Source organism: Sphaeramia orbicularis, chromosome 15 (assembly GCF_902148855.1).
Source record: "Sphaeramia orbicularis chromosome 15, fSphaOr1.1, whole genome shotgun sequence".
Taxonomy (NCBI): domain Eukaryota; kingdom Metazoa; phylum Chordata; class Actinopteri; order Kurtiformes; family Apogonidae; genus Sphaeramia; species Sphaeramia orbicularis.
The window spans coordinates 2,110,666-2,130,335 of record NC_043971.1 but is presented as its reverse complement, the minus strand read 5'-3'; the positions used below and the strand labels follow the sequence as shown (position 1 = coordinate 2,130,335).

Here is a 19,670-nt window from a genome sequence, read left to right as displayed (position 1 = left end):
GAAAAATAAGAGCAATTTTAACAATATTTTGCCTCAATTTATCATTTCTACATGTGCATTATGGATCAGATCTACAAAGACAACACTTTTCTTTGGACATTTCAGGTTGGACACATTTGTTCAGGTTATTCACATTTTATTGGTACAGGAGAGTTTGGAAATGGAAATATTTTCATAATTTAATGTGATTTTTTGCACTAAAACAAAGACAAAAATTTGAAGTTGTCATTATTTACAGACAGAATGTAATTTTATTTTTTTTCCATCAAACCCAGTAGTAAATCTGCAGTGGTTCTTTTGTGTGGGTTCTTCTGCTGTTATTATTGGACTGTAGATCAGATTGGTCTGGATGTGGAACCCACACTAACATGAGTTCCACAGCCTGGACTGTGGAATTTAGACACTTTGGAAATTCATCCCAGGGGTCGGACTGGAACTTTTGGGGGTCGCAGGTTTGAGACCGCTGTTTTAGAGCAGAAGTATCAAATATAAAAACCATCTGAATAAGTTTTCATCTCACAGGACTTTGTCTGGAACAGGATTCAGTTTTGTGTCCAGATGTAGAACCTGCCCCTAAAACCATGAACCTGTCACTGGAAGAACATCTGTACATTCAAAGGCTGACGTGTTCAGGAGGTCCACATGTGCTGAACTGTGGACCGTCACCGCTGCGTCTACAGCGCCACGTCTGGACCCAAGGCACACAGGCCTCTAAAGCACAGGGATCAAAGATGTGGTCCGGGGCCCAAAACCAGCCCACCGAAGAGTCCAAAACCAGCCCACCGAAGAGTCCAAAACCAGCCCACAGAAGGGTCCAAAACCAGCCCACCGAAGAGTCCAAAACCAGCCCACAGAAGAGTCCAAAACCAGCCCACAGAAGAGTCCAAAACCAGCCCACAGAAGAGTCCAAAACCAGCCCACAGAAGGGTCCAAAACCAGCCCACCGAAGAGTCCAAACCAGCCCACAGAAGAGTCCAAAACCAGCCCACCGAAGAGTCCAAAACCAGCCCACAGAAGAGTCCAAAACCAGCCCACCGAAGAGTCCAAAACCAGCCCACCGAAGAGTCCAAAACCAGCCCACCGAAGAGTCCAAAACCAGCCCACAGAAGAGTCCAAAACCAGCCCACAGAAGGGTCCAAAACCAGCCCACAGAAGAGTCCAAAACCAGCCCACAGAAGAGTCCAAAACCAGCCCACCGAAGAGTCCAAAACCAGCCCACAGAAGAGTCCAAAACCAGCCCACCGAAGAGTCCAAAACCAGCCCACAGAAGAGTCCAAAACCAGCCCACAGAAGAGTCCAAAACCAGCCCACCGAAGAGTCCAAAACCAGCCCACCGAAGGGCCCAAAACCAGCCCACCGAAGAGTCCAAAACCAGCCCACAGAAGAGTCCAAAACCAGCCCACCGAAGAGTCCAAAACCAGCCCACCGAAGAGTCCAAAACCAGCCCACCGAAGGGTCCAAAACCAGCCCACCGAAGAGTCCAAAACCAGCCCACCGAAGAGTCCAAAACCAGCCCACCGAAGGGTCCAAAACCAGCCCACAGAAGAGTCCAAAACCAGCCCACCGAAGAGTCCAAAACCAGCCCACCGAAGAGTCCAAAACCAGCCCACCGAAGGGCCCAAAACCAGCCCACCGAAGAGTCCAAAACCAGCCCACAGAAGAGTCCAAAACCAGCCCACCGAAGAGTCCAAAACCAGCCCACCGAAGAGTCCAAAACCAGCCCACCGAAGGGTCCAAAACCAGCCCACCGAAGAGTCCAAACCAGCCCACCGAAGAGTCCAAAACCAGCCCACCGAAGGGTCCAAAACCAGCCCACAGAAGAGTCCAAAACCAGCCCACCGAAGAGTCCAAAACCAGCCCACCGAAGAGTCCAAAACCAGCCCACCGAAGGGTCCAAACCAGCCCACCGAAGAGTCCAAAACCAGCCCACAGAAGAGTCCAAAACCAGCCCACCGAAGAGTCCAAAACCAGCCCACCGAAGAGTCCAAAACCAGCCCACCGAAGGGTCCAAAACCAGCCCACCGAAGAGTCCAAAACCAGCCCACCGAAGGGTCCAGTCAGGCTCCTGGGATGAATGAAAATCACTGAAGGTTTTCACACTCAAGGATGTTCAAATCATTTTAGGTCAATTCCATTTAAAGTGGGTCAGCGCAGTAAAACACTAGCATAATAAACTACAAATAATGAAAAAAGAACATTTTTCTCTTTGTTCAAGAGTAAAAACAAAAAACAAGTAAAATGACATAAAAATGTTGACATTTACAGACTATCCATTTACAAAAAATATGAATAACCTGAAATGTCTAAATAGAAGTCTGGGATTTTAATAATATTCTGTCGGTTATTAAATGTGTATTTGTAGATCCACTGTGGTCTGTGCGTTATAATGCACGTGTATAAATGATAAACTGAGGTGGAATATTGTTAAAATTACACTGATTTTTCTACTGAATTTTCAGGATGTTCATATTTGTTCATGTTACGTTCATGTGCAGTTCGCAGATGTAAACATTTTCATGACGGAATTTGACTTTTTTCACTCAAAAACGCATAAAACTTTAGAGTTGACAGTATTTATCAGTTGTTATTCTATTATTTATATTATTGTACTGGTCCGGCCCACTTTAGATCATGTGAGGCTGAATGTGGAACTGGACTAACATGAGTTTGACCCCCCCCCATATATTCAAATCAATCCCAGACAGGACTCTGCTGCTTTAGTCTCCATGTTTCCAGGTAGAGTGGGGACCAGAAGACGACTGGAAACCACAAGTGAACACAAGTGACGGAGCAAAAAGTGTCGGATGGTGCTGCTAGCTAAAATTGCTAGAGTGAAATAAATTGATTTCGTATCAATTCAATCCAACATTGATGAAAACAAAGGGAATTTTATCCATAGTTTTTATACATATTAGTTAGTTTTGTAAACACACAACACAGTTTCAGTAAGTTTTTGTTTTTTTCTTTTAGTTATAGTTTTTATTTATTTCAGTCAATGAAATGTTTTGGGTTTTTTTTTCAATTCTAGTTTTCGCCATTTCATTAGTTTTCGTTAACGATAATGACCTTGGTAGGAACCCTGTACATCCAATATGTATCTCATATTTTCCAAAGTGATTTCAGTCTGAACGTCCAGGTCACATTTATCCGACCTTTACGTCATTGAAATGCGACAAACGTCACAATTCGGTGTCCCAGGAGTGTTATTAATGTAAACACAGTGTGTGTCTGCGTGGTCACGTATTCCATCAGAACCTCTTTAGTCCATGTGGGTCACTTCAGGACCTCTTTAGTCCATGTGGGTCACTTCAGGGTCACATTCAGTTCAGACTCAAAACTGATAGAAGTCACATTTAATGTATAATATGAACAAACGGACAAAAAAAATCGGATTTCACCCAAAAATCTGAAGTGTGCACTCAGACCTGCTGTGGGCGGAGCCTTAGTTTGTGTACATGTTCGTCCCTGTCACTGATGTCATTGATGTTGGAGCTGATCATTTACTCGTCTACGGAGAAGACGTTAAAGGTCACAGAGGTCATGTGACTGTCACAGAATCGACAGCAAGGTTATTATCATTAACGAAAACTAACGAAATGACGAAAACTAGAATTGTAAAAACATTTTTCGTTAACTGAAATAAATAAAAACTAGAATTCAAAGAAAAAAACGAAAAATAACTGAAACTGTATTGTGTGTTTACAAAACTAACTAAAACAGATAAAAATTATGGATCAAATTCCCTTGGTTTTGGTCTTTGTCAATGTCAGATTGATGTTCAATGGATTTCTTTGTCTCTCTCAGTTTTCTGTGCTGTCTCCATACGACACTTTTTGCTCCGTCACTTGTGTTCACTTGTGGTTTCCAGTCGTCTTCTGGTCCCCACTCTACCTGGAAACATGGAGACTAAAGCAGCAGAGTCCTGTCTGGGATTGATTTGAATAGGAGCACAGAGAAGAAGAGAAAAGAGACCACTGAACTACAACTGAACTACAACTGAACTACAACTGAACTACAACTGAACTACAACTGAACTACAACTGAACTACAACTGAACTACAACTAAACTACAACTGAACTACAACTGAACTACAACTGAACTACAACTGAACTACAACTAAACTACAACTGAACTACAACTGAACTACAACTAAGCATTTAGAAAGTAATGAAAACTAATAAAAACTATCAAACCTGCTCTAAAAATGAATTAATGAATTAAAATGAACTGAATTAGAGAAAAAAAGTCCAAACTAAAGAAAACTAAACTAGAATGAAAAATCCAACACCATTAGAACCTTGGTCCACACCTGCAGACGGACCTTCTGCAGACTTCATCCTTTTCTTTGGACACATTATTTTCAGCTAAAACAGGATATTTTTTTAGCACCATGATCAGATATTTGCTGCTGAAATGCAACAAACGTCCAAACTAACGAGTCAAATTCTCAAAATAATAAAACAAAAAAAACCCAAACATTTGAATCTAAACTAAAAAACAAACAAACATGTATATAAATGAAATGAACGGGTTTCCAACTATTAGGAGGGTCTGGGTGAACCTGTGACATGTGTAGATTTAAGTGCTTTTAAATGTTCATTGTTATGTGACTGTTGCAGAGCTGTGTGTGTGTGTGTGTGTGTGTGTAGGTGTGTGTGTGTGTGTGTGTGTGTAGGTGTGTGTGTGTGTGTGTGTAGGTGTGTGTGTGTGTGTGTGTGTGTGTGTGTGTGTGCTGTTTGATGCTGTAAACCATTGGTTGCTGAGGAGGATCTGAACTGAGTTCTTAAGGTTGAGCGTCCTCACAAGTATAGTAATACAAACTTGTGCGTGTGGTTTGACCGTCTCGCCGTCGCCCCCTGGTGTTGTTCTGCGCTCACTGCGTTTGCGTCGACGTGTGGCGTGTCGTCGTCGCCGCCTCCGCCTCCACGCAGTAGTTGGGTTTGTCGGAGGCGGTGAACCCGGGCAGACACACGCAGCGGTACGAACCCACCGTGTTGATGCACTTGGCGTTCTTACACAGCGACATGCGACGGTTGAGCTCCGAACATTCGTTGACGTCTGAGAAAACAGAGAAGAATGGACGGGATGACGCCTCACAAACGGACAGAAACGACCGAAAACAGACAAATACGAGGGGATAGGGCGGGACGATAAAGAGATATATCGTGATATAACTTTTCCTCGATAGAAATTTGAGACATGCTGGATAGAATTTCAATAGAACCATTAAAAAGGAAAAACACAAACATATAAATAGCTAAAATGTGCTCACAGCTCTTCTGTGTCTGTGTTCATATTAAATCAGTCTCAGTGAATCCAAAGGAACTTTGTGTTGGTAAATGACAGTTGTTCAAATGGACAGGATTTCAGTTCTGTTCAACATGTTGATGCTCATATGAACTATGTTTTCAGCTCCAAAATGAACCATTTCAGCACAATTAATGCTATATTTTCATGTCACAAATGGACAAGTTCTATTTGAACTGAACTGAGCTGAAAAACAAATCTTCTCTTCTTTTGGATTCCCCAGTTTTTCTTCCCAGATTCTCTCCTCCAGATCACATGTTTTATTTGTACAGTATGGTGCTGATCCGTCCTGCTTCTGTTCCACCACTTCTGTCAAACTCCTGTTAGTTCAGTTCCACATTCACCCCAGTATGATCTGCAGTGGGCCGGACCAGTAAAAGAATAACAGTAAAAAAAAGCAAAAATACATTAGGATAATGTTTACATCTACGACGTTTCCTTAAAAATCTGAAAAACACAAACAACTTGAAAAATCTTAAGAAAAACAAGGGCAATTTCTGCCTCAGTTTATCATTTACACATGTGCGTTACAACTTATGTTACAATTACAAACACACAAAACATTTGGTAACAGGCAGAATATTATTAAAATTGCACTTATTTCTTTGAAAGCAATTTCAGGTTGCTCATATTTGTTCAGGTTATTCACATTTTTGCAAATATAAACATTTTGACGTAATTTTCCTTTTTTTTTTTACACTGAAACATAATTTACTGGTCTGACCCAATTGAGATCTAACTGCTCCGTATGTGGAACCTGAATTAAAATGATTTTGACACCACTGACTGATAGTTTCTTCAGTGTAATTTTTGCATTTTACAAATTCATCCCATAGTTTGTAAATGTAAATATTTTCATAATTTAATGTTATTTTTTGCACTAAAACAAGGACAAAAATTTGAAGTTGTTAATTGAAGATTTTTTTTTAACTTAATTGAAGATTTTTTTTTTTTTGCTCAGTTCAACATTTTTTCCTTAATTCAAGCTAATTTTTTTTTTTTTTTTTTGCTTAATTCAATTCAAGACTGTGGAATTTTTGACTTTGCAAATCCACCCTATGGGCCGGACTGGACCCTTTGGTGGGCCGCATTTGGCCCCCGGGCCACATGTTGGACACCTGTGTGTTCCACCAATACATACATGAAGAATGGCACACAGCACTGTTTAAATCAACACTTTTACAATAAGAAGCATTTTTAGACACAAAGAACAATTCTAGATTGTTCTTTCCTCTTTAGTCTGATGCTAAACTATCCAATAAATAATAGTGCTCCTAGTTTTTGCACAGGGATCATTAGTGTAAACGCTGACATGGCTGCAGAGCATCAGTATGATGGGATCCACAACAACCATGTCACATCCGTCCACTGACACATTTAGTGTTTTTGTGTCAGCTGGGATTGTTTCAGATCACAGGTGTCAAACATGTGTCCCGGGGGCCAAAACTGGCCCGCTGAAGGGTCCAGTCCGGCCCACAGGATGAATTTACAAAGTGCAGAAGATATTAACAGTCAAGGGTGTCAAACTCAAAAATAACAGCATAATAACCTAGAAATGATGACTCCAAATGTTCTTCTTGGTTTAATGTGAAAAAAATAATATGACATTATGCCTCTAAATAATGGTAACACCGATTTTTTCTCTTTGATTTATTGCAAAGAACATTAAATTTTGATGTCCTTTAGTAATAAAAGGTCAATAATATATAAATAATTATAAATAATAAAATAAAATTAACAATATTCTGCCTGTTTTGTGTCTTGGTAGATCTGAGCTGTAGTGCACATGTAGAAATCAGAAGTCGAGGCAGAATATTGATCATATTTTTCTCATTATTTCTTCTTATTTTTCTTCAGAAATTTCAGTTTTTTTCAGGTTATTCACATCCTTTTTGTTTGGATAGTTTGTAAAATGTAAATGTTTTTCATAATTTAATGTTATTTTTTACATTAAAACAATTTGCAGTTGTCATTATTTATAGGTTATTCTGTTCTTATTTTACTGGTCCGGTCCACTGCAGATTAAATTGGGCTGAATGTGGAACCTGAAAGAACAGGAGTTTGACATCCCTGATGTAGATCCACAATACGAACATTTATGAAGAAGAGCACAATTAGCAATAGGAAGTCTAGAAGTTTATTCCTAATAAAGTACTGGTACTGACCAGAGCATCATGGGTAATGTCACGTCCGTCCACCAGCAAAAGTTTTCACATACGCATGCTATTCCAAATCCAATATTTATGAAAATAGAGCTTCCACTGTCAGAGAATATCAGTAGTCTGTGCACTAATGGATTAGCATTATTTACACACACTTCTATGACTGTAGGAAAACTGGTTTTGTTTTTTTGACATAAATGGACACTCATGTGACCCCCTAAGGACATTTTAGCCGAAATATAATTAAAAAATAAATAAATTTGATGAACGTACACACAGGCAGCTTCTAATGCGTACAGATAACACACCAATTAACGGTAATTAAAAGTGGTGTGTATATTTATGCGATTTCATGGTATGACATTGAAATGTACACAAGCGTCAGTTCAGTCCAGTTCATTCAGTTCAAACCATTAATGAGCCTCAGTCTGTAGATCAGACACACTCTAAAACCCCTCCTGACCTCCTGTTTTGGTGTTTTTTCCTGCAAATATATGAGTTATTTATACTGAGAATATTCAGGCTTTTCTTCTTACGCATATATAAGTTTAATTCACAGTTTTTTTCTCATACATTGGTTTAGTTAAACTTAAATTTACCACTTTAACGTCAAAGTCGTTTTGTCTCACAAATATGACTATGAATAAAAACATATATCTTAGTTATTTCTTGTACATTTTTAGATTTTTTGTCCTAATTATCACTTTAATCTCATAAAATTTCTGAATTCTTTCTTTTTTTTGTTTCTTGAGGATTTGTTTTTAATAGTGAATTTTCTTGTAAATATGACTTTGTGACAACAGACGACATCCCAACTACAGCTTAAACATTTTCCATGGTAATCTCTTTTTTTTTCTAAATGTACGACATGAATCAAACCTACAAATATTACACCTGTTGTCTGGCTGGTACTTTTTATTTATTTTTAAAGCCCCTTCCTAAAAATCACTCTTCTGTCTATCTATGGAAGTAAATCTGTCTCATCAGATTTTGAATTATAAAAGCTATTGCATTTCTAGCACTGAATTTTTTTTGCACTGAAATTAAGTATCTGAATTTTTTTTTTTTTGCACTGAAATTAAGTATCGGATTTTTTTTTTTTTGCACTGAAATTAAGTATCGGAATTTTTTGTCTCTGAATTTAACTATGTTCATAAATTTAGAATAAAAAAAAATCAGATAGAAGAAATTCAAAAGCAAAAAATTCAGATCACACATCCGCGCTGACCGTCTTCTTGCATCAGTGTCACATGACCAACCTAACATAACTTGATTGGCCGTCGGTTTGACTTGAGATAAAATCATTGCTTATCCTTGGTGTCCCGGATGTGTGATCTGAATTTTTTGCGTCAAAATTTTTTGCATCTGAATTTTTTGCGTCTGAATTTTTTGAATTCTAAATTTATGAACATAGTTGAATTCAGAGACAAAAAATTCCGATACTTAATTTCAGTGCAAAAAAATTCAGTGCTAGAAATTCCGTAGCTTTTATAATTCAAAATCTGATGAGACAGATTTACTTCCAGATCTTTCTTTCTTTCTTGAATCCCTCTCTCGTCTACAGTCCCGGGTGTCCCTCTAAGCCCTGGGTTCTGTCCGGTGTGGTACCGATGCAGGCCATGCGGGACAGGTCCAGGGTGAATCCGTCGAAGCAGTCGCAGGTGTATCCCTCCTGGACGCGAACGCAGCGGCCGTTCTCGCAGCCGTTCAGGATGCCGCACTCCTCCGCTCGCAGACCTTCGAACGCCTTGTACGAGTCTGTGGCACAAACATGGACAAGGCCGTCATCACAGGTGGGTCTGCTTTGATTTGGACACGCACGAGAACGCTACCGAGACAAATACACAGTTCTGTGAACGAAAACGGACAATTTATCAGGTTTTTAGTTAATTTTGTACATGACGCCAACAGCAAAACGCCACGAATATTCAGAGAAATGCAGCTTCAACCAGTTCAACCACACCACACACAGTACTAGTACTACTGGACTAGTACTATAGTACTACTGGACTAGTACTACTGGACTAGTACTATAGTACTACTGGACTAGTACTACTGGACTAGTACTATAGTACTACTGGACTAGTACTATAGTACTACTGGACTAGTACTACTGGACTAGTACTATAGTACTACTGGACTAGTACTACTGGACTAGTGCTATAGTACTACTTCTAAAGGTCCTCTAGTCCAGACCACATGGGTTCTAAAGGTCCTGTAGTCCAGACCACATGGGTTCTAAAGGTCCTCTAGTCCAGACCACATGGGTCCAGTTGGTTCAGACCCTCAGACAGACTCTGAACTAAAGGACCCTCTGAGCTGTAGAATGTGGACTGAACTGGATCTGCTGAAGTGAACCTCCTCAGACCCACACATGGGTCTACTGTCCACGACTGGAGAAAAGTTTCACAGCTTTAGACAAAAACAACAAAACAACAACTGTCCGCTGTAAAGGACATTCCATAAAAATAAAAATGCGTCTGAAAACTGTTGCATTGTGATGTTTCCAAAATAGACAATAATTTAATTAAAACAGCCAATAATAGTCCTTCCCTGGGTCTCAGAAGGTTAAATATCTTCTTAATAAAACCATATTCTTAAAAAAATTCAAAATGCATTTCAGCTGGAGCCTGATCTAATGCGTCAGATCTGGTTCTGAACTGTTCTCACATGTTCATGGTGGAGTCAGCAGTGACTTCTGTTCATGAATGTGAACATCTGTCAGTACTGATGTTACTGTTGTACAGTACCAGTGTCTGTGTCCTGGTTCACCTCGTCCTCAGCGTCTGTACTCAGGTGGACACAGCTGTTTGAAAACACACCACAGCAGATACTCACGCTCCTCCTGCTCATAAAAGGCCAGCGCCTCCTGCTGCTCTGGAGGAGTCGAATAGTCAGGGTTCACTTCGTACTCGTGGACCGGTCCGGCAACCAGGGCGTCACGACCGTAAGGCCGACGCCCACCGGCCAGGGGGAGGTTACACATGGAGGCGTAGTCCTCTGCAACACACACACACACACACACACACACACACACATAAACCACTGAACAGCTGTGAGTTCATGTGGACACAGTTAACTGCACAGGAAATAACACTGTTCTGTAGAGGTCTAAGAAAATAATACTGTATGGATATTTTTAGGTATTTATTCAAATGCAGATATTGTGGAGGTTCAATTTTGTTTTTTGTTTTTCTTCATTCTTTCTACCTTATTTCTTATTATTTAACACTGTTTTATTAAATAATCGTAATTTGAATCCTCCTAAAAGCACTTTTTTCTGTCTGAGAGGCAGATGTTTGTTCCTTTGTTTGGATTGAACTCAAATCCTGTTCTGATGTTAGTTCTGAACGAACAGAATCTGAACATTTGAACAGGATCTGAAACTGGAATGTCTGTAAAACAGAATTGGATTTTTAAGTTTTTACACAGGAAAATTTTGTGATATAACATTAGATCCTGTTGTGATCAAATAAAAAAAAATTGTTAAAATGTTATGTTAAAATTTTTTGTGCATATTTCTGGTGTAATTCAATTCTTTAAGGAATTTTTTTTTTTCAAAAAGAAACAAACAGAAAAAAAACTAAAAAAATTGCCTTGTAGACAGTATCGTGATATATTGTATCGTGATCCTAGATTTTTGCTGATACACAGCCCTACTGAAAACTGCGAAATAAAATATTATCAAACTGTTGTTATTATTTTGTGACATTCCTGAATGACCTCTGTCATCATAGTGTGCGCTGCTTTGACCTCTGACCTCTGGGCCAGGTCACCCTTGTAAAGGCGTCCATACACTGTGCGATTATTTCGATCGTTGCACGCAGCTCCATCTCAAACTGTGCGACTCAATTGTAAAGTCAGGCTCACGATTCATGTTCTCACATGGTAGGATCATACACCAGAGGACACACCACACTGTAGGACCATACACCAGAGGACGCACCACACTGTAGGACCATACACCAGAGGATGCACCACACTGTAGGACCATACACCAGAGGACGCACCACACTGTAGGACCATACACCAGAGGATGCACCGCACTGTAGGACCATACACCAGAGGATGCACCGCACTGTAGGACCATACACCAGAGGACGCACCGCACTGTAGGACCATACACCAGAGGACGCACCGCACTGTAGAACCATACACCAGAGGACGCACCGCACTGTAGGACCATACACCAGAGGATGCACCGCACTGTAGGACCATACACCAGAGGACGCACCGCACTGTAGGACCATACACCAGAGGACGCACCGCACTGTAGGACCATACACCAGAGGACGCACCGCACTGTAGGACCATACACCAGAGGACGCACCGCACTGTAGGACCATACACCAGAGGACGCACCGCACTGTAGGACCATACACCAGAGGACGCACCGCACTGTAGGACCATACACCAGAGGACGCACCGCACTGTAGGAACCATACACCAGAGGACGCACCGCACTGTAGACCATACACCAGAGGACGCACCGCACTGTAGGACCATACACCAGAGGACGCACCGCACTGTAGGACCATACACCAGAGGACGCACCGCACTGTAGGACCATACACCAGAGGACGCACCGCACTGTAGGATCATACACCAGAGGACGCACCACACTGTAGGACAATACACCAGAGGACGCACCACACTGTAGGACCATACACCAGAGGACGCACCGCACTGTAGGACCATACACCAGAGGACGCACCGCACTGTAGGATCATACACCAGAGGATGCACCACACTGTAGGACAATACACCAGAGGATGCACCACACTGTAGGACCATACACCAGAGGACGCACCACATGTTCCAGTGTTGGATCCGGAAATACAACGTTAAAATACCAAGGAATCCGAAAGTGCATAGACGATTGTGTATTGGTGTGAGTCACCAAACAGTAGTGCTAAACACAAACCATTGAGCTGCTTTGGTAACATGTGCCATTATCTGTGAGGAATCAACAAAGAAGAAAAGACGAGCACGTGTTTGGTGCAGGACTTGTTTGTCCAGATGTGGACAGTATGGGCTGTCAGTCCTACAGCAAAGGGAACGAGAGGGAAGATGCAACAGATAAACTGCACTAGGACAATAGCAGCTACTGTTAGCTTAGCATTAGCTTACAGTAGCTGGATATTATTGTACTGGTGCATGCACAGTGTGAGAATCTGAGGCCCATGGGCTCGTGGCAGTGCTTTGACAGTGCCATACCCTCACCAGGAGCGAGCAGGATTTCAAACAGCTGCGTTTTCCTGTTGAACACACATTTGCTGGTGGTGAGGTGTTCATGTCTTCTCCTTAGCCCATGTCCACTGCACCAAACACCACACACCATCAGAGGCACATCTGGACCCAGCCCAGAAAGAGTCGCACCAGTGACAAATGGTCTCTATCACACAGTGTATGGACGCCTTTAAAGCCCTGGTGCTGTCAGTGGGCTGTGGTCAGTGTGAACGTACCAGTGTTTGTGTGTGGACACAGGGCACAGTCCATGCCCCAGGCCTCCCCGTACAGACAGCAGCACTCCGTGTACGTGGTCTTCCTGTTCGGACCCAGAGGACGAGTGCACATCTTGTTTTCCGTCACCATCTGCCAGCAGATCCCCTGGTAGTCGATCTGCGCCGCCTCATGTTGTTCTACACACACACACACACACACACACACACACACACACACACACACACAATAAAGTCCATTAAAGTGTCACACAGAACCAAAAGGGTCAAAACAAGACCACGATCAAATCCATGTTGACAGTGATGGTGTTTAAACCAGGGTTCTCAAACTCCTGTTCTTTCAGGTTCCACATTCAGCTCAATCTGATCTGATCTGCAATGGACTGAACCAGGAAAATAAGAACAGAAGAACCTAGAAATAATGACAACTGACCATTTTTGTCTGTGTTTTAGTGCAAAAAAACCCATTAAATTATGAAAATACTTCCTTTTATAAACTATCCAAAAAAAAAAAGATGTGAATAACCTGATAAAAATGGAATTTCTCCTGAAAAATCAGTGTAATTTTCTCAGTCTTCTTCCTCCACTTCTCATTAGTCCATGTGCATTCTGGATCAGATCTACAGACACTAAACACTGAGGAACAGGAAGAAAAGAGTTCAAACTGGACTGAATTTAATACAGACATTTCAGGTTGGACACATTTGTTCAGGTTAGTCACATTTTATTGGTACAGGAGAGTTTGGAAATGGAAAGAGTTTCATAATTTAATGTGATTTTTTGCACTAAAACAAAGACAAAACTTTTAAGTTGTCATTATTTACAGACATAATGTAATATTATTTTTCCATCAAACCCAGTAGTAAATCTGCAGTGGTTCTTTTGTGTGGGTTCTTCTGCTGTTATTATTGGACTGTAGATCAGATTGGTCTGGATGTGGAACCCACACTAACATGAGTTCCACAGCCTGAACTGTGGAGTTTATACACTTTGTAAATTCATCCCAGGGGTGGGACTGGAACCTTTGGGGGGACACATGTTTGACAGCCCTGGTTTAGATCCTCAGTGTCTCATCTGTTCATATCAGTGAGTGTGTGTTCTGCTGAAGAAATGGGTTCAATGGTACAAACAGAAAACACATGTTTGGTACTAAATCCCAGTAAAGGTACTGTATGGTAGGTACTATAGGAATGGTCCAGTACCACGCTCTGCCACTCATGTGCTCTTTTCCTGCTGTTGGTTTTGTTCCAGACATGGACAGAATGTGTTCAGACAACTTGAGAACTGGAAGCCTCACATCAGACCAATTTATTCTCAGTTAAAGGTGCGGTAGGCTTTCCTGACCAGTGTTTCCTCAGATCTGTCCATCCTCAGTCATCTCCTCACTTTCATTCGTCTGTTCGTCTGTCTGTCATTCCTCAGCTGAATCTCTTTCATTACACTGAACAGTTTCTTAGTTCCATCCACCACAAACAAACCATGTGTTTACAGACAGAGGCAGGAGGAACTGGACATCTGAGGAAGTTTGTCACGACGTGCATTGTGGGAAATGGAGGTTCACACAGCCGCCTGACAGCAGCAGCACGACCGTATGGTATTATATGAATGAAACAAACACAATGTGGAAACGGCTGAAGGGAAGCGGAGCTGCAGCCGTTTCCATGTTTCAGCTGTTTCCGCATTGTGTTTGTTGTAACTAGGGATGTAACGATTACCGGTATAACAATAAACGACAGTAAAATTGCAGACGGTTAGTATTAGCGTTAAAATTCTAATTCTCATGATAACTGTTTGATTACTGCACTTTTAGAGAAAAAACCCTATGGAAAGATCTGCTTTTATGTCAAATATTTGAGTATAGTTTGAATTTATTACAATTTTAATTTTCTATACCTAATATTTGAACCAATATTCACTTTTAAAGTCTGTGAAAAGGTTCGTTAAACATCTGTGTGTTATTTATGCAATAAATTATATACATTTTTCAAATTGGACTTTACTTTTTCTTTTTTTTTTTTTTCGTTTTTTTGTTCTTTTATGTTTTTATAGTAGGTTAAAGTGAAAAAAATAATAGACAGATGATATAGATGAAGTTGTGCTGAAAAAACAGATCCAAACATGGGTATAGTAAACATTTGTTTCTATAGTATATAAAGGCCAAATCAAAAGGACTGAAAAACAGACAGAATAGACTCAGACCACTAAGGGTTAATATTGGAATGTTTCTGACACAGAAGGGACATTGGGACTGTTATTTTATTAACTTATTTATTTTTTAATCCAACTTGGTTAAATTCTTTCAGTGTGTGTATTAGTACTTTTTGAACATTTTGAGCACAATTTCAACAATACCACGATAATAATGATAACTGCGATAATTTTGGTCACAATAACCGTGATATGACATTTTCACATCATTCCATCCCTAGTTGTAAACATATAATATCATATGGATGCACTGCTGCTGTCAGGCGACTGTGTGAACCTCCATTTCCCACAATGCACGTCACAACAAAATTCTGAACAAACCTGAGTTCCCTACCGACTCTGTAAACACATGGTTTGTATAAATATTCCACATTCAAGTCAGTTTATCTAAGTCAGATATTCTTTTTTTGTGTATGAACAAAAATGGACCCGATTGTAGAAGTGGAATGCCGTAGCTCTAGAGTGTGAATCAAACATCCCTCCTGTCCTCACCAGCCAGTTCAGGGAACACACAGCGGTTACTGTCCAGGTCAAACACCATGGGATGGGAACAGAAACACATGTACGAGCCGTCGGTGTTCAGACACTGGCCTCCAGAACACACCGACTCGTCCAGACACTCGTTAATATCTGCACAAAAACACAAACAGATGAATAAGAACAAAACATGAAGGAAAATAATTACATTAACAGCAATTATCAATGATCAATATTTGAAAAAATGCAAAAAAAAAACTGGAAAACTGGAGAAGTCTCTGAAGACAGAAGTATGACAGGAGATAGTGAGGATGAATTCCATGTCATTTTACTGACAGGCTTCCTACAGGGTTTATATATATATATATATATATATATATATATATATATATATATGTATATATATATAAAAAAAAAATATATATATATATATATATACACACACACACACACACACACACACACACACCGTACTTTCCGGACTATAAGCCACTACTTTTTTCTTTTTTCTCACTCTTTAAACCCTGCTGCTTATCTGTCGATGTGGCTCCAGTACAGATTTTTAGGGGCTAACGTCCTCCAGGGGGCGCTCTAACAGGAAGCACAAAAGCCAGACAGACAGGTGGAAGAGGTGATGAAGAGGAGAAGTCTGAAGCTGAACTTCATCATTTTGTTCAAACCCTCATCATGGAAAACACACGAACAAATGCATCTGATGGAGCTTTGAAGTTCAAACCAATGGATGAGTCTGAACAGAAGGACACAGAGCTGCAGCACGAAGAGACACTGACAGACAACGGAAGAGAGACGGAGGAGTGTGACGGAGCCTTGGAGGAGGTTCAACTGAAGAAGACGACTGCAGTGGTTTAATGAGCAGAAGGAAGAGGAACGTACAGATCAGTGACTGTTCTGGGTTTGTGAACCAGCCTGTTCCTGCAGTGTTACTGACGTGTTCCAGACACTGTTTGGAAAAAAGCAGTGAAGGAACAGGTGTCAAACATGTGGCCTGGGGTCCAAAACCGGTCCACCAAAGGGTCCGATCTGGCCCCTGGGATGAATTTGTGAAATGCAGAAATTACACTGAAGATATTCACAGTCAAGGATGTTAGAAGCATTTTAGGTCAATTCCATCTCAAGTGGGTCAGAACCAGTAAAATACTATTATAATAACTTAGAAATAATCATGAAAACTACGAATTTTTCTCTTTGTTGTGTAAAAAAAAAAGTAAAATTACACAAAAATGTTTACATTTACAGACTAACCTTTTACAAAAAATGTGAATAACCTGAAATTTCTTAATAAAAGTATGTGGAATTTTACCAGTATTCTGCCTGTTACTAAATGTTTTGTGTTTTTGTAGATCCACTGTGATCTGCAAGTTGTGATGCACATGTATAAATGATAAACTGAGGCAGAATATTGTTCAAATTGCACTTATTTTTCTTAAGAATTTTCAGGTTCATATTTGTTCATGTTATGTTCAAGTACAGTTCATAGATGTAACATTTTCATGACGGAATTTGACTTTTTTCACTCAAAAACAGAGGAAACAACTTTGGAGTTGACATTATTTCTCAGTTCTCATCCTGTTATTTCTATTCTTTCCTGGTCCGGCCCACTTTAGCTCAGATGAGTCTGAATGTGGAACTGAACTAACATGAGTTTAACAGCCCGGAGTTAAGGGATGGAAGTAAATATTTAAATCATCTGTCTGTTTACCATCTTTCTGTGTAAATATGTCATGTTACAACGTGGACACCTGTGGCTTATACTCAGGTGCAGCCTATAGTCTGGAAAATACAGTACACACACACACACACACACACACACACACACTTGAACTGTCCATCCTCTGCCAAAACGACCAATCCCATTTCTTTTTCCCTTCGTCCCGTTCTTTCCCACATGCACAGACCAGACCATGTTTTTCATTCTGCTCACGTTTGGTCCGAACAGAAGTCGTCCTTCTGTTACAAAAGCGTTCATCTGATCCAGGACGTTTTCCAGACATACTGTACTCTATAAGTCCAGCCGGGTCCCGTCCAAATATTTCAGAAATGCACTGAAGTGCCAAAGGACCAGTGTGGATGGACTTTTGGACAGTTTTACAGTCCGAACCCAGACAGGTGTTGAGGGTTTGACGTCCTGTCCGTTCCTGTTCAGATGAATGCGTGTGTTTGACACAGTCCAAACACACCGCACACACTGGATGAACACACAACTGAAACACAACGAACCCATGAGCTGTCACCTCACCTGTGCGTCAATAACACACACGTCTGATCAGATCACATCATGGATCTGTCTGTTATCACTGCTGCTCAGCGTGTCAACATTCCCATGGACATCTGACATTCCAGTCACTTCTGTGTCAGTTCTGTCGTCACATTTGGATGAATTATGCTTTTTTTTACTGTTCCAGGTATGAGTATTGACATTTGTACAGGACAGAAACCTTTATAAGACATTTTGACTTCAACCCTCTGCTGTACACCAGGGTTATGATAGTTTGGGATTTTTCATTAAAGTTTAGTTTTATTTAGTTTTGACTTTTTTTCCTCTGTTTCAGTTCGTTTTAATTTGTTTTAGAGCAGGTTTGCTAGTTTATCACCTCCACCAAGGAGGCTCTGTTTTTGTCAGCGTTGGTTTGTCTGTCTGTCTGTGTGCAGGATAACTCAAAAAGTTATGGACGGATTTGGATGAAAATTTCAGGAAATGTTGATACTGACACAAGGAACAAATGATTCAATTTTAGTGGTGATCAGGGGTGGGGGGCACGGGGGCCCACTGATCTGCCCTGGCGGAGGTCTGCACTCTCCAAGTGCTTCTAGTATTAGTTTTTGTTTTTTTCTAAATGCTTAGTTTTAGTTTAGTTTTAGTTCAGTATTAATTTTAGTTTTTAGTTAAAAATTATGGATAAAATTCCCTTCATTTTTATCAATGTCGGATTGATATAAAATCGATTTATTTCACTCTCAGTTTTCTGTGCTGTCTCCATACGACACTTTTTGCTCCGTCACTTGTGTTCACTGTGGTTTCCAGTCGTCTTCTGGTCCCCACTCTACCTGGAAACATGGAGACTAAAGCAGCAGAGTCCTGTCTGGGATTGATTTGAATAGGAGCACAGAGAAGAAGAGAAAAGAGACCACTGAACTACAACTGAACTACAACTGAACTACAACTGAACTACAACTAAACTACAACTGAACTACAACTGAACTACAACTGAACTACAACTAAGCATTTAGAAAAAAACGAAAATGAATAAAAACGATCAAACCTGCTCTAAAAACGAATTAAAATGAACTGAATTAGAGAAAAAAAGTTAAAACTAAATAAAATTAAACTAGAATGAAAAATCCTAAACTATTAGAACCTCACCACAAACCGCAGAAATGCGATCTATAACACACTGAAACGTAAACGGACGATCAGCTGATTAAGCTGTTTACGCAGAAAATACAGTCAAACAGAAAGTGATGACATTTTTGTGAATATACTGAATCTATCCAAGCAGCTCATGCAGTTGGACTACACCCACGTTTCAAACCAACATCCAACCCTTCAGTAACTGTTAGACTTTAGGTCACTGTCCTGAAACGTGTGAATACAATCACAAGTGTGTCTTTACAGTTTTGTACAGGACGGACTTTTACAGGGAGTTCAGCAACTGTCTGTAAATATACCAACCTGAACCACAGCCTGGAACGAACCAACGAACGAACCAATGAACGAACCAACGAACGAACCAACGAACGAACCAACGAATGAACAAACCCACCAACGAACGAACAAACCAACGAACGAACCAACCAACCAACCAACCAACCAATGAACCAACCAACGAACAAACCAACGAACCAACGAACGAACCAACGAACGAACAAACCAACGAACCAACGAACGAACAAACCAACGAACGAACCAACGAACCAACGAACGAACCAACGAACGAACCAACGAACCAACAAACCCACCAACGAACGAACAAACCAACGAACGAACCAACCAACCAACCAACCAACCAATGAACCAACCAACGAACAAACCAA

The 19,670-nt window shown here is 40.6% G+C and overlaps 1 protein-coding gene across 3 annotated transcripts in view; it reads right to left on the bottom strand.

Annotated features, from left to right (window-relative positions):
• Positions 1 to 4,199: 4,199 nt before the first annotated feature.
• LOC115434568 (latent-transforming growth factor beta-binding protein 1) overlaps positions 4,200 to 19,670 on the bottom strand; it is a 110,862-nt gene continuing 95,391 nt past the window's right edge. For all 3 annotated transcript variants that reach the window (XM_030156602.1, XM_030156603.1, XM_030156604.1), the window contains 5 exons: positions 15,633 to 15,770; positions 12,936 to 13,112; positions 10,309 to 10,470; positions 9,079 to 9,228; positions 4,200 to 5,059 (listed from right to left, as the gene is read on the bottom strand). In XM_030156602.1, coding sequence (XP_030012462.1) covers positions 4,875 to 5,059; positions 9,079 to 9,228; positions 10,309 to 10,470; positions 12,936 to 13,112; positions 15,633 to 15,770 — 812 coding nt within the window. In that variant the 3' untranslated portion in view covers positions 4,200 to 4,874. The remainder of the gene's footprint in view (positions 5,060 to 9,078; positions 9,229 to 10,308; positions 10,471 to 12,935; positions 13,113 to 15,632; positions 15,771 to 19,670) is intronic.